Genomic DNA, 13,133 nt, shown 5'->3' with positions numbered 1-13,133 from the left:
CTTCATCTCTTTCCTTGTCAAGCAAGATGCAGGTTAAATTTGAATAACTCAAATTTGCTAATTATCTGACTATTTCCTAAGTAGAATCCAATCACAAAGTTTTTGTGAACTACCTATTGTTAAAAGGCACAATATAAATGCAAGTTTTTAAAGTTAGGCTAGATTACACACTCAAACTCGGGAATAGTTTTCAATGAACAATATTCTCACTTGGAAGTGTGTGGAATCTCTGTATCAGAGATACACACTTACAATGAATGCAATTACATAAGGGACAATGATCAAACTCAAAGCAAAATACAAATCAATGCTAGTATCATTCAATGCTGTTATCTGCAACATTTGAAAAATTGGAAATTAGGGTTTGCAAGATTCTTCAACTTCCAGTGATGAGGTTTCTTATTATTTAAACTATGAACACAAGTCCCATCTGATAAACAGGTAGTTGTTTCCTCATCTCAGGCTATCTTGTCTTTTATTGAACGTACTATGTTCGCGAATTCAACTGAACTTCTAATATAAATGATTCATTCGATCCTTTCAGGTTATACAGCTGCATGGTTACTCAGTTACTATTCCCTTAAGTGAACAATTGGGATGTTCCAGTTGTAAGCAGCTTGTCCTACTCTTACAAAATGAGAAGGAGAACTGATGCAAATTAGACATTTTTGGAATATCTAAAAAGGCTAAATAAACAACATTTGGTTGACTGGATCAAAATGGTATTGGCATCTCAAACAGGTTCATTTTAAAATACAGGTTACAATTGGGGTCTATATAGTAAATGCATGCTGTGAAGAGATAATCAAAACTTTTACATTTCTTGGTAGAACATTTATCAATTTGGCCTTCATCATTTAAACCCACAGTAACGTTTGTCTAAAACACTGCTTTACAATTAAGCTAATTGTTATCCATCGTAAACTGAGGGAAACTGCTTCATTGAGCACTCCACACCATTTGCCACAGGAAGGGCGGGCATCCCAGTGGCCAAACATTTTAATTCTCATTCCCAGGTGTCAGTCCATGGCCTCCTCTTGTGCCGGGATGAGACCACTCTCAAAGTGCAGGAGCAACATGCTGTATTCAGCCTTGGCACCCTCCAACCTGATGGCATGAATATCAATCTCTCCTTCTGCTGAACAAATTCTTCCTTTCTCTTTTCCCTCTGATGTTTTACTTCTCACCTGCCCATACTTCTCCCTGGGTCCCCTCCTTCTTCTATCCTCCTATAGTCCACTCTCCTCTCCTATCAGATTCTTTCTTTCTTCTCCAGCCCTTGACCTTTCCCACCCACCTGACTTCACCTATCACTTTCCAGCTAGTCTCGTTCCCCTTCCCTCCCCCCACCACCTCAATTCTGGCATTCCCCCCCCTTCCTTCTCGGTCCTGAAGAAGGGTCTTGGCCAAAAATGTCAGCTATCAACTCATTGCCATAGATACTGCCAGGCCAACTGAGTTCCTCCAACATTGTGATTTGTATGTAGATTTTCTTGTGCTTTATTGGAAAATTAATAGAAGTAAATAAATGTGAAAGATTTAGAAGGAAATTATTTATCAACGAGTTGCTCATACAAGGTGGCAGTGAGACCCTCTAATCTTGTTGCTGCTTTCAACTCCTTAGAGGGTTCAACACACAAAGTACAGAGGAAATAACTTGCATGGTTAGCACAAGATCAGACTCTACTTCTTGGAAGTAGAGTAAACTACAGAGTGAGGGAACACGAATCTTAAATAAATATTAAAAAGAAAGTGTGCAAGAATCATACAGAAACCGCAGGGAAAATGGTCTTAAAAGGAAAAGGATCAAAACAAAGATAGAAGGAAGAAAAAAATTCAGACACACAGAGACCCACTACTGGAAAACAATTTCAATCCAGGAACAATGTCAACCTAAGACCAGAATTAGTTCAGTTTGACTTGCCTCCATCAACTAAAGAATACCCTCCCCTTTCTTAACTTGTAGAATTTAATTCCTCATTCTTTTACACTTCAATAACCTGGGTGTATTACTAGATTAAAAGTGCATTCTCTATTCTCTTTAACAAAAGGGAGGTGGCCACAAATAGAAAATTAATAGCTTAATGTAATAGTGGATATAGCAAATCTATAATATCCACATAAAAATTCTAAAAAGTGAGAGACAACATTACAGGAGATTGAAGATGCTATTCATTGAAGTATTGCTTACATTGATTAAAGAATCTTGGTATTTAATGTGCAGCCTATAATTGGAAATAGCGATTATAGCATCATCTGCACGGCCTAGGTATTCCACACCTTCACCCTGGAGTACTGGAAAAGGAATCTGTAAACAAAAAAAAACAAATGTTAAAATTGCATTTTTGGACAATTTTTCCCTTCAGTACTTGGATAAGAAACCAATTCATTGCTGCATTTTGGTTGCATTGCATTGTGGAACCAACAAAAATCTTCTCACATACTCCACAAAATTACCTTGCCTCACATCAAACTTACTTTCATCTTCTATCTGATTCGATTGACTTTTGGAGTAGTCCAATATTGATATTTAACCAGCACACCATTTCACAATTTTGTGTTTTTCAAAGATACAGTTGGACTGCATCTTTGAAACCCGAAAATTATTTAAGTTATCTAAACACCCTTGTCTTCTCATACAAATTGCTCCCAAAAACTATCTATGCACTTAATTAAAATAATAAATGTGGACTAATAGAATAAATGAAAGAGGAATTAATTTTTTTTATTATCTAAATGAAGACCATAGTAAAATTAATCTCCCAAAAAGAAACAGAGGAAACCAGTGCAGTAAGAAAAAGTACACTGGAAATGAGATAAATCTGTGACGCATTGTGAACCATGTAACTACATTAAGTGGAAGTATTATGAAATTACCGAAGAACAAAAATCCCTTAGACAGGGGTGTAGCAACAACAGGAACCAATAGTTGAGGAACAATACAATACTGTGCAAAAGTCTTATTGCCGTTCCTAATAGAACGCTCTTCAGGACCGAGATCTCAGATGTTGTTCCTGGGATTTGTTGGAGCCAACTCCCAGTCCAGGTGTTACAGCTCTAAGTTCTCCTATCACCACCGGAATTACTCTGGCTTCAACTTTCCACATCCTCCCTATCTGCTCTGTCAAACCCTGGTATTTCCCCAGCTTCTCATTCTTTCTTTCTTCCTGATGTTACTGCCATTTGGGTTTGCCACATTTATTACTGTTGCTTTCTTCTATTCCTTGTCCAATATTACCATGTCTGGTTGGTTGGCCAATACCTGGTTATCTAGCAGTCTGTATTTGGAAGTTCCACAGGATCTTAGCTCTGTCGTTGTCCACTACCTTCTCCGGTGTTCCCATTTGGACTTGGCATGCTCAGTGCAGATGTTTCTGTATACAGTTCCTGCAATTTGCACCCTGCTCCTATGCGCTAGATGGTTTCAGCAGATTCCTTGCACAGTCTGCATCACAAGTCTTAAATGGTGTGATAGATCTTTGCTTCTATTGCTCCTGTGCTGTCCCTCAGCCCTGCATTTCCAGCCATAGGGAGGACTCTCTCACATCAGCCCATGCAATCTTGTCCTGCCACAGCCTTTGGTTCTCTGGCTCTACTTCACCCACTTCTACTTCCATGTCCTTTGCCTGCTGTTTGAGGCATTCTCCCAGCAGGTCGCCCTTAGATCCTTACATTAAAAAAAGGAGCAGCACTCTTTTGCACAGTACTGCATGTGGTAAACACGATAGAGAGGACAGGTGGGCAAAATGTGTGTGTGTAAGAGGAGCAACAGGAGAACAGATGGAATAAACAATGAAAGAATGGGAGGGATACTGAGAAGGAACAAAAAACAGTGAAGTAAGATAACAGTTTATGAAACCTTTAAAACCTAATATTTTTGCTAATACCTAGGAGACCTAAATTTATGGTAAACCGAGAAGAAATGAAGGTTATTTATTTATCTATCTATTTATTTATTCATCTATTTATTTATTTTTTCTTTCGTCGAATGCTCTGCGTTAAATTTTCTTCCATACCCACATATTTCAAGGCAACTTTGAGAAATAAATTCGTGAAAGGGAGAAAATTTGCAGGCTTCACAAACAGGGACAGTGAAACTGAACTAACTGCATTACTCCTTTTTTTAAAGTTTGGACTGGAAAAATGGAAGAAATGGCCTGCACTGTGTCACCAGGAGAAACCTTGCCTAAAAATAGCAGTCTGCTGCTGGGAGCCTTTTCTCCCAGACATTTAGTGTGGCCCTGCACAACACAGGTGGTATCCCAGAACAGCTTTCATAGAACACTTTTGCAGCCAGTAACACCCTGCCTGCAGGCTCACATACTATCAACCTGTCAGTGTGATTGAGGATATTCACTGAATGTGGATATATAATTAAAAAGTTTCTAACACTCAGAAATGTAAAAAGAAGTTTTCTTTCAAGATACCTTATTCACAGTTATACGATGGCAGCTACTCCACAGTGAGTCCATAGAAAGGAGATTGAAAACTTGGCTGAGTGGTGTAATAACAACCACCTCTCACTCAATGTTAATTAAGACCAAGGACCAGATTGTAGTCTTCAGGAGAGGGAACCCAGTGCTCCATGAGCCAGTAATCACTGGAGGATCAGGGGAGGAGAGGGTCAGTAACTTTAAATTCCTGGATGTCTATCTCAGAGGACCTGGCCTAGACCCATCATATAAATATAATTGCAAAGAAGGCATGACAGCACCTCTACTTTGAGGTCTGTGGAGATTCCGCTTGTTAAAAACTTTGGCAAACTTCTACAGATGTGTGGTGGTAAGTGTGCTGACTGCCAACATCATAGAAACAACAATGCCTATGAGCGGAAAATCTTACAAATGGTCACGGATTCAGTCCAGTACATCACGGGTAAAGCTCTCCCAGCCACTGAGCACATCTACATGAAATGTTGCAATAGAAAAGCAGCACCTATCAAAGATCCTCCGCTGCTGCCATCAAGTAGAAGGTACAAGAGTCTCAGTACAGTTAAAATCAATCATCAAATAATGGAAAGAATGTGGCACAGCTGTAAATCTACTTAGAGCAAGCCATCCTCAAAAATAAGTGACTGCGCAAGGGAAATGGTGAGGGAGGCAAGAAACGCATGACAACTTTGGAAGAGCTACAAGCTTCAGTGGCTGAGATGGGAGAGACTGCACATACAACTATTGCCCAGGTACTTCACCAGTCACAGTTTTATGGGAGAATGGCAAAGAGAAGCCACTATTAAAAAAGCTCCCATGAAATCACTGCTGGAGTTTGCCAGAAGGTATGTGGGAGGCTCTGAAGTCAGCTGGAAGAAGGTTCTGCAATCTAATGAAACCAAAATTGAGCTTTCTGGCCATCAGACTAAACTCTGTATTTGGCACAAGCCAAACACCACACATCAAAAACCGTGAAGCATGGTGGTGGTCTGCATCATGCTGTGGGGATGCTTCACTGCAGCAGGTCCTGCAAGACTTGTGAAGGTCAAGGGCAAAATGAATACGACAAAATGCAGGGAAATCCTGATGCAGTCTGCAAGAGAACTGCGACTTGGAAGATTTGTTTCCAGCAAGTCAATAACCCCAAGCATAAAGCCAAGTTACAGAGGAATAGCTTAAAAACCAAAGTTAATGTCCTGGAGTGGCCAAGTCAGAGGTCAGACCTCAATCCAATTGAGAATTTGTGGCTGGACTTGAAAAGGGCTGCTCATTCACAATCCTCATGCAATCTAACAGAGCAACATGCACAAAATGCTGGAGGAACTCAGTAGGCTAGGCAGTATCTATGGAAAAAAAATACTGTTGATGTTTTAGGCCAAAACCCCTTCACAAGCACTGGAAAACAAAATCTGAGAAGATTCAAAAGGTGGGAAAAGGGGAGAGAGAAACACCAAGTGATAGGTGAAACTAGGGATGAAGCAAGGAGCTGGGAAGTTGATTGGTGAAAGAGACAGAAGGCTATGGAAGAAAGAAAAGGGGGGCAAGGAGATAAGGTGAGGGCAGGGAACTGGATGGGAAATGGCGAGGGTGGGGGAAGGGGGTTTGGGAGGGCAATACTGGAAGATTGAGAAATTGGATGTTCATGTCGTCAGGTTGGAGGCTACCCAAATACAAGGTGTTGTTTCTCCAACCCAAGTGTGAACTCATCACAACAGTGGAGGAGGCTATGGATGGACATACTGGAATGGGAATGGGAAGTGGAATTAAAATGGGTGACCACTGGGAGATCGTAGAGACCTATTCAGACTCAAGACGCAGCTACCAAGTATTGACTTGAAGAGGGTGAATACTTGTACAATTATTTTGTGTTTTATATTTGAAATCAATTAGATCGCTTTGTAGAGACCTGTTTTCACCTTGACACAAAATATTCTTTTTCTGTTGATCAGTGTCAAAAAAGCCAAAGTAAATCCACTGTGATTCAATGTTGTAAAACAGTAAAACATGAAAATATCCAAGGGTGTGAATACTTTTTACAGGCACTGTATGTGGTGATGTGCATGTACTCTGATAATACATTCTACTTTGAACTCTGATCTCCACTGAGAATACAGGGAGGGCTTGAGTGACTTCAAAAAGGGAGGTGGGTAGACCAAACCTAGTGAGCTAGATGATGAATCATTGAATAATGAATCAATTTTGCTGCATCTAGAAAAGGCACAGCACTGCTTGACAGACTCACAACATAAACAAGCTAGAATGCCTGGGTGGCAGGTGAATAGGAACACCACTGCTCACCTATTTACTTTCTACGTTTCATTTCAAGTAGACTTGGAAATATCAACATTTGTCTTAGTCAATGGATGAAAAGCCTGGAACAGTGGGTTTAGTACCACCACCAAATGCAACACTCGGGTTGTACTGGTGCTGTTGCAGCAGTCTCTGGCCCTACTGTGTGCACCATTTGGGAGAGTGTCGGTAGCTTTCTTTTGTTCAGTTTTAAATTTTGGATACATCTGCTTATAGAACTTGTGTTTGGTCACAAATGCTTTTGTGTCCTATCCCTTGCTTTGGGTGGCTGTTTCTTTTCCACTTTGCATAAGCAGCTCGCAAACTATAGTGGCAAAAGAGGCACTTAGCAGGTTTTTGATGATAATGCGAGCCAATAATTAGATAGAAGTGAGTTGTAGGCCTAACAAGGCAGGACCAAGAGTCACTTCATGGTATAGTTAACCTGCAGAGAAAGCGAATCGATCAGGGAACGCAAATCTAGGAAGTGTGTGGAAGAATCAAGCACACATTAGGTGCTATCTGGAACATAGGGAGCAAAGTAGGATTAGTATAAATAGTAGTTTACTTTTAAGAATTTAAATAACTACAAATCACTTAAACTTCAGAAGTTCTTAACAAACCCCTCCTCCCAAAGGTTTAATAATGCAGCCTCTGCAATGTTAGTCTTGCCTTATGTTTGGAATCATGGACACTTGCTCCCCTGGAGGTTTTACATACGAGTAATGTCAGTTAATCCAACACCTTGGTAGCTGAACTTGATGAGGTACAGAATTGGCAGATGTGCTCTAGATGTCCTTTAGGGAGATAGCGTGTACCCCAAGAGAGCAACAGTTTGAGACTTCAGACCAGAAGGAAAGACAGGTGGGTGACGGTGGGAAGGAAGCGCAGGATAAGAATGACACTGTCTGGGGGCATCAACTCTAGAGTTGGAAGTGTTCAGCCATTTTGGTCATTCTCAAGCATCACTAGATGTTCATGAAACCTGAGGTGGTAGGCAGGAAAAGGAGCCCCACAGGACCCTCTCTAATCCTAAACCCCATAAAAAGGAAGTAGTGAAAGTAGGGGACTAAATTATCAGGGGGTTGAGAATCAGGTGTGTACTGACAAGGAGTCTCATAGGATGCGTTTCCTACCACAAGCACAAGCAGATCTCCCTAGACCTGTAGATAAGCGCCTGGCCAGAGCAGTGGTGAATCTAGTAGTCATTGTTCACATTGGAACAAAAGACTTAGGCAAGGGAAAGCGGTCAGTTTTGCAAAACAAAATTTAACGGGTTAAGAGGGCAGCCTAGAGACAGAACTAGCAAAGTGGTCTTCTTAGAAGTTCTGCCTGTGACATGTGCCAGTCCAGATAAGGTGAAAGCGATTAGAAGATTTAATGTATGGCTTAAATCATGGTGCAGGTTAGAGAGGCATAACTTTATGGGACATGGGATGCCTTTTGGGGCAGATGGAACGCCAGGATGGGGTGCATTTGAACCGGAGCGAAGGGATACTAATGTACAGGCAGCCCCTGGGTTACGTACAAGTTCCGTTCCCGAGTCCGTCTTTAAGTCGGATTTGTATGCAAGTCGTAACAAGTACATCCGGTATTATTTAGCATCAGTTAGTCAAACGTTTGTCTTAGTACATAGTATATATTTTACCTTTCTATGTATATAAAACACTTAAGAAACTTAAGATTCCAATAATTAAACCACTGCATTGCTTAGTAATAATTGTAGCTTTCATCGGGGCAGGGCCTTTCACATGCTCCATTATTCTCACTTTATCCTTTAAAATTGTTCTGATCGTTGACCGACTGTAGCCTAACGCTTTTCCAATGACCGATGACGTTTCACCTCTTTCCAAACACTTTATTATTTCCACTTTATTTTCAATCATGATCGCTTCACATCAACGGAACAGAAGCACTGCAGGCGCCGGCTCCCGAGGTCCGCTGAGTCCCAAGGACCACTGCACTGAATTCCCCAGGTTCGAAAGGCCACTGCACTGAGACAGGTTAAATGGGACAAGTGGGGGCTGTGCTGGGTTTGGGTACTGTATTTGATCCTCCACAATATTCTGCGTGGGAATTTAAACTGGAGGTGGCAGTGCTTTTTTTTAGGTCGAGTTGCGAGCTCGACATCAATCCGGCACGGGAGCGGTCTGTCACTGGATCGAATTCGGCAAACTCTGTTCTCGATCCCGGCGCTGATCTCACTGCGCCACCAGCCGACCAGAACCGGGGTGGGGATCAGGGTGAATCTTGCTAAGAAAAATTTAAGCCAAATACAAAGTTACACACTCAACACAGTGTCAACGGCAATGACTTAAAATGGCAGACAGTGTCGCGATCCGACTTAAAATGGTGGACGGCATTCTCCTTCCTCGGTTCGTAAGTATGAGTTGTCCATAAGTCGGACTTTCGTAACTCGGGGACTACCTATACTAGGGCAGACGTATGCTTCAGTTAGTAGACGACTATTTGAACTAGGGAATGGAGGCGGGGTGGTAGGCCAGGCTCAACGGTTTAAACACATTATATATCATTCGGACATAAACTGACCATAAGCCTCAAAAATATAAAAATGGATCAGGATAGGATGGAAAAACACCATTAATAGACTAAGGATGCCTTTTAAGAACAAATGCAATTTAAGTATAAATGCAAAAAAGTATTAAGAATAAAATAAATGAGCTGGAATTACGTGCACACAAGTATGATACAATAGCAAACACTGACACCTAGCTGACCTCAAACGATGATGATGACGGTAATACATTTATAGTTTTCCTAACAAAATCAGTCAAGTTCTTGCCATTTCTTGAGAACAGACCAACTTCCACATCAGCTCAACTTTAGCATTATGATTTTGATCATAGATCAAAATGTACTCTGAAGACAAACCTCAGTTCAGGGCTATTTCTGCTTTTGTGGTCCTAGGTACTTTTCCACTACTCAAATAAACACTGGAAATAAAATGAAATAAGGGGAAATTATTGTTCTTCACATGCTGAGTCTGTTGCAGGAAAATGAGAAAAACAGAAGTTCTTTAGGTACAATTCACAGAAAATACTGGAGGAATTCAGCAGGTCAGGCAGCATCTATGAAAAAGAACAATCAACGTTTCAGGCTGAGCCCCTTCATCAGGACTGGAAAAAGAGGGGAAGACCCCAGCACAAAACAGTGGAGGGAGGGGAAGGAGGACAAGCTAAAAGTTGATAGGTGAAGCCAGCTGGGTGGGAAAGGTAAAGGGCTGGAGAAAAGGAAACATGATAGGAGAGCAGAGTGGAGCAAAGAAAGGGAAGGAGGGGAGGTGACAAGCAGATGAGGGAAAAAAGGTAAGCAGATTGGTAAGTAGAAGAGGAGGGAACAGGTGGGGAAAAAGAAAGGTGGGGGGGGGGGGGGGGGGGAGAGAAGAGATAACAATTACCAGAAGGAAGCTACTTAGAAAATGAGCTGTTGCTCCTCAACCCTGAGAGTGGCCACATCATGGCAAGAGGAGGCCATGAACTGACATGTCGGAACAGAAATGGGGATAGGAGTTAAAGTAGTTGGCCACCAGGCCAGTTAAAATGGTTGCCCACTCTTGGCAGAAAGAAATGGGGAGGATTACCAGGGAAGGTTTGGAACACCGACTGTTCCACATAGCCAACGAAAAGGCAGGCATTTCTGGGGCCCATGCAGGTGTCCATAGCTACCCTTCGAGTTTGGAGAAAGTGCTGGGCGCCAAAGGAGAAACTGTTGAAGGCTTGAACCAGTTCTGCCAGACAGAGGAGGGTGGTGGTGAAGGAGAACTGGTTGGGTCTTTGTTGAGAAAGAACTGGAGAGCTTTAAGGCCTTCTTGATGGGGGAATAAAAGCGTACAGAGACTGGACATGGTTAAAATGAGGCAGTCATGGCCAGGGAATTGAAAGTTGTTGAGGAGATCAAGAGAATGTGAATTGTCATGAACATAGGTGGAAAGGGATTGAACCAAGGGTGATAGAATGGAGTCGAGGCACGTGGACACAATGTCAGTGGGGCAGGAAAAGGCAGAGACCATGGGCCTACCTGAATAGTCAGGTTTGTGTATACTGGGTAGGAGGTGACATTGCTCAGTGCAGGGTAAGGGAACTCGTTGTTTGATGGCAATGGATGGGTTATCTCCAGAGTTGATGGTGATGGTGCAGAGAACAGTGGTCTGAGTGGGGTCCTTTTCAAGGGGCAGGTAAGAAATGGTGTCCAAGAGTTGCTAACAGTCCTCAGTAGAGGTTAAATTAACACACTACAACAGCACCCCCTTTGTCTGTAGGTTTGATGACAAGGTTGGGGTCATTGTGGAGAGTGGAGGCCACGGTGTTCAGAGGGAGCAAGGGTCAAGGTGGAGAGAGGAGTGTTGAGGTCAAGCAGGTTGATGTCTTATTGGCAATTTAGAGATGAAAAGATCTGAAGCAGGCAGAGAGCCAGAGCAGGGTGTCCAAGAGGAGGGGGGTTGGGTTTGGGAGAAGATGCCATTGGTAAAGGATGGGGATTTCTTGCCAAACCAATGGGCTCGGAGATGGAAGTAGAGCCTGGCATCGTGGCAAGTGCGGAACCTCACTGAACTGTGAGCAAAGAAGGAAAAAGGTAAGGCCTTTGCTGAGGACAGAACATTCTGCCTCAGAGAAGGTCAGAGAGAATGGTTCATACACTGCAGGGATTAGAGCTGGGATCGGTGGGGGGGGGGGGGGAGGAGGAGAAAGAGTGGAGAGTTGACAGCATCAGAGAAGGGGTGAGGGCTAGGGTGTTCAAGGAATGTAGGGTAGGAGGAAGAAGGAGGCTTTGAGGACCCGAGGTGACGGAGAAACTTGAAATATCCTGGGTTGGAGAGTGGTGGGGGATGGGAAACCATGAGGCCCAGTGACGGTGAGGAAAGTCTTGGCCGGGAGTGCAGTGGATTTTGAAAGCCTGAAACAAATTTTACAGAACTCCTTCCTAGTAGGAACAGTTATTATGCAAATAGTTTTTTCCATACATGTTATTCTTTTGTTACGAATGATGAACAACTCTGATGGGCAGAAGGGTACAAATCGCCAATGCCCCCCCCCTTTAGAGAATCGCAAATCGCTACTATTTCGACGCTGTTATCAAGGAAATGAGAGAGACAAAAGGGACTCTGCCAGGGCAGTTGTTATTGATAAACAGTTCATGAAAATTAATGAGAGAGGGGCACAGCTAAGGTGGAATGTCTCCTCCTAACAAAAGCGGAACGGAACCACTGATTACTGTTATTGCCTTTTGGAGAAGGATTGTGTACTTGGTACTGTTCTATTCATTGAAACCCCTCAGGGGGCAACCAGAGTGAGCTGGTTTGTTGGATTACATCATCTCAACCTGATTGACACCTGAGACCCCGTGAGTGGGGATAAAAGTGAGGTCTGGGGAACACCCCTCAGACACACCAGGAGAAATGCTAGGGAGCATCAGAACCCCCACGAGACAGGGTGGGAGACTGGAAACTGAACGAAGGGTCGGTAAATTTTAACGCAGTGTTTTTGTAGCGAGACCGGTGGGGGCTTGTGTGTATGTCCACCCTTGCCTGGGTGACGAGTCCACCACGGAAGAACAGTCTAGCTAAAAGGACGGAGGGGTCATACGTGAATGGCCACAGCAACAACGCATCGACGGATCAAAATCGTAAAGGAAAGTTGGCAAGTTAATAGCTGTTACTGTTCTCTCTCTCTCTAACAATTGAAACACCGCGACCAACAACTACCGCAGCCTTCATGACCTGAACTTTATATTTCCATCTGACAATTCATTATCCCTAGACAACGATAGAGCTTATTTCTTATTGATTATTATTATACCCGCACTTTTAGGTTTAGTATTGATGACGTATATTATCTGTATATTTGCATTGATATTATTTTTGTGTATTTTTACTAATAAATACTGTTGAAAATAGTATCACCAGACTCCAACGGACACTTCTATCTTTGCTGGTAAGACACCCAGTTACGGGGTTCGTAACACTTTTAAAGTTAATATTAACATGCCCTTTCTGGGTAGGCAGAATAACTAAATCTTGCTGATAAAACCTTACCGAGGATAATTTAGCCAACACTGGGCATAAACAAATCTGCATATGCAGACTAACAAACCGCTCTCACATAAAACTGGAGGAACGCAGCAAGTCAGACAGCAGCTGTGGAGAGAATAAACTATTAATGCTTTGGGCTGAGACTCTTCATCAGGACTGATGAAAGATCTGAGCTCAAAATGTCAACTGTTTATTCTCTCCATAGATCCTGCCCGGCCTGCTGAGTTCCCTCAGCATTACGTAAGATTTCCAGCATCGGCAGAATCTCTTGCATTCTGAAAAACAGCTCAACTGTTTTAAGCTCCCATCATGGAAACAGTGCGTCTTTATTGACCTTGCTTCGGAAGAGGATTCAAAGCAAGTGG

At 42.6% G+C, this 13,133-nt stretch overlaps 1 protein-coding gene across 8 annotated transcripts in view; it reads right to left on the bottom strand.

The window, feature by feature from the left end:
- mtmr4 (myotubularin related protein 4) overlaps positions 1-13,133 on the bottom strand; it is a 139,041-nt gene that overhangs the window by 47,370 nt on the left and 78,538 nt on the right. For all 8 annotated transcript variants that reach the window (XM_073053604.1, XM_073053607.1, XM_073053606.1 and 5 more), the window contains one exon: positions 2,192-2,308. In XM_073053604.1, coding sequence (XP_072909705.1) covers positions 2,192-2,308 — 117 coding nt within the window. Of the gene's footprint in view, positions 1-2,191; positions 2,309-13,133 lie in introns of those variants that run through there.

This window comes from Hemitrygon akajei, chromosome 8 (genome assembly GCF_048418815.1).
Source record: "Hemitrygon akajei chromosome 8, sHemAka1.3, whole genome shotgun sequence".
In the NCBI taxonomy this organism is placed as follows: Eukaryota; Metazoa; Chordata; class Chondrichthyes; order Myliobatiformes; family Dasyatidae; genus Hemitrygon; species Hemitrygon akajei.
The sequence above is the reverse complement of the archived record's forward strand: the minus strand, read 5'-3'. Positions and strand labels throughout refer to the sequence as shown.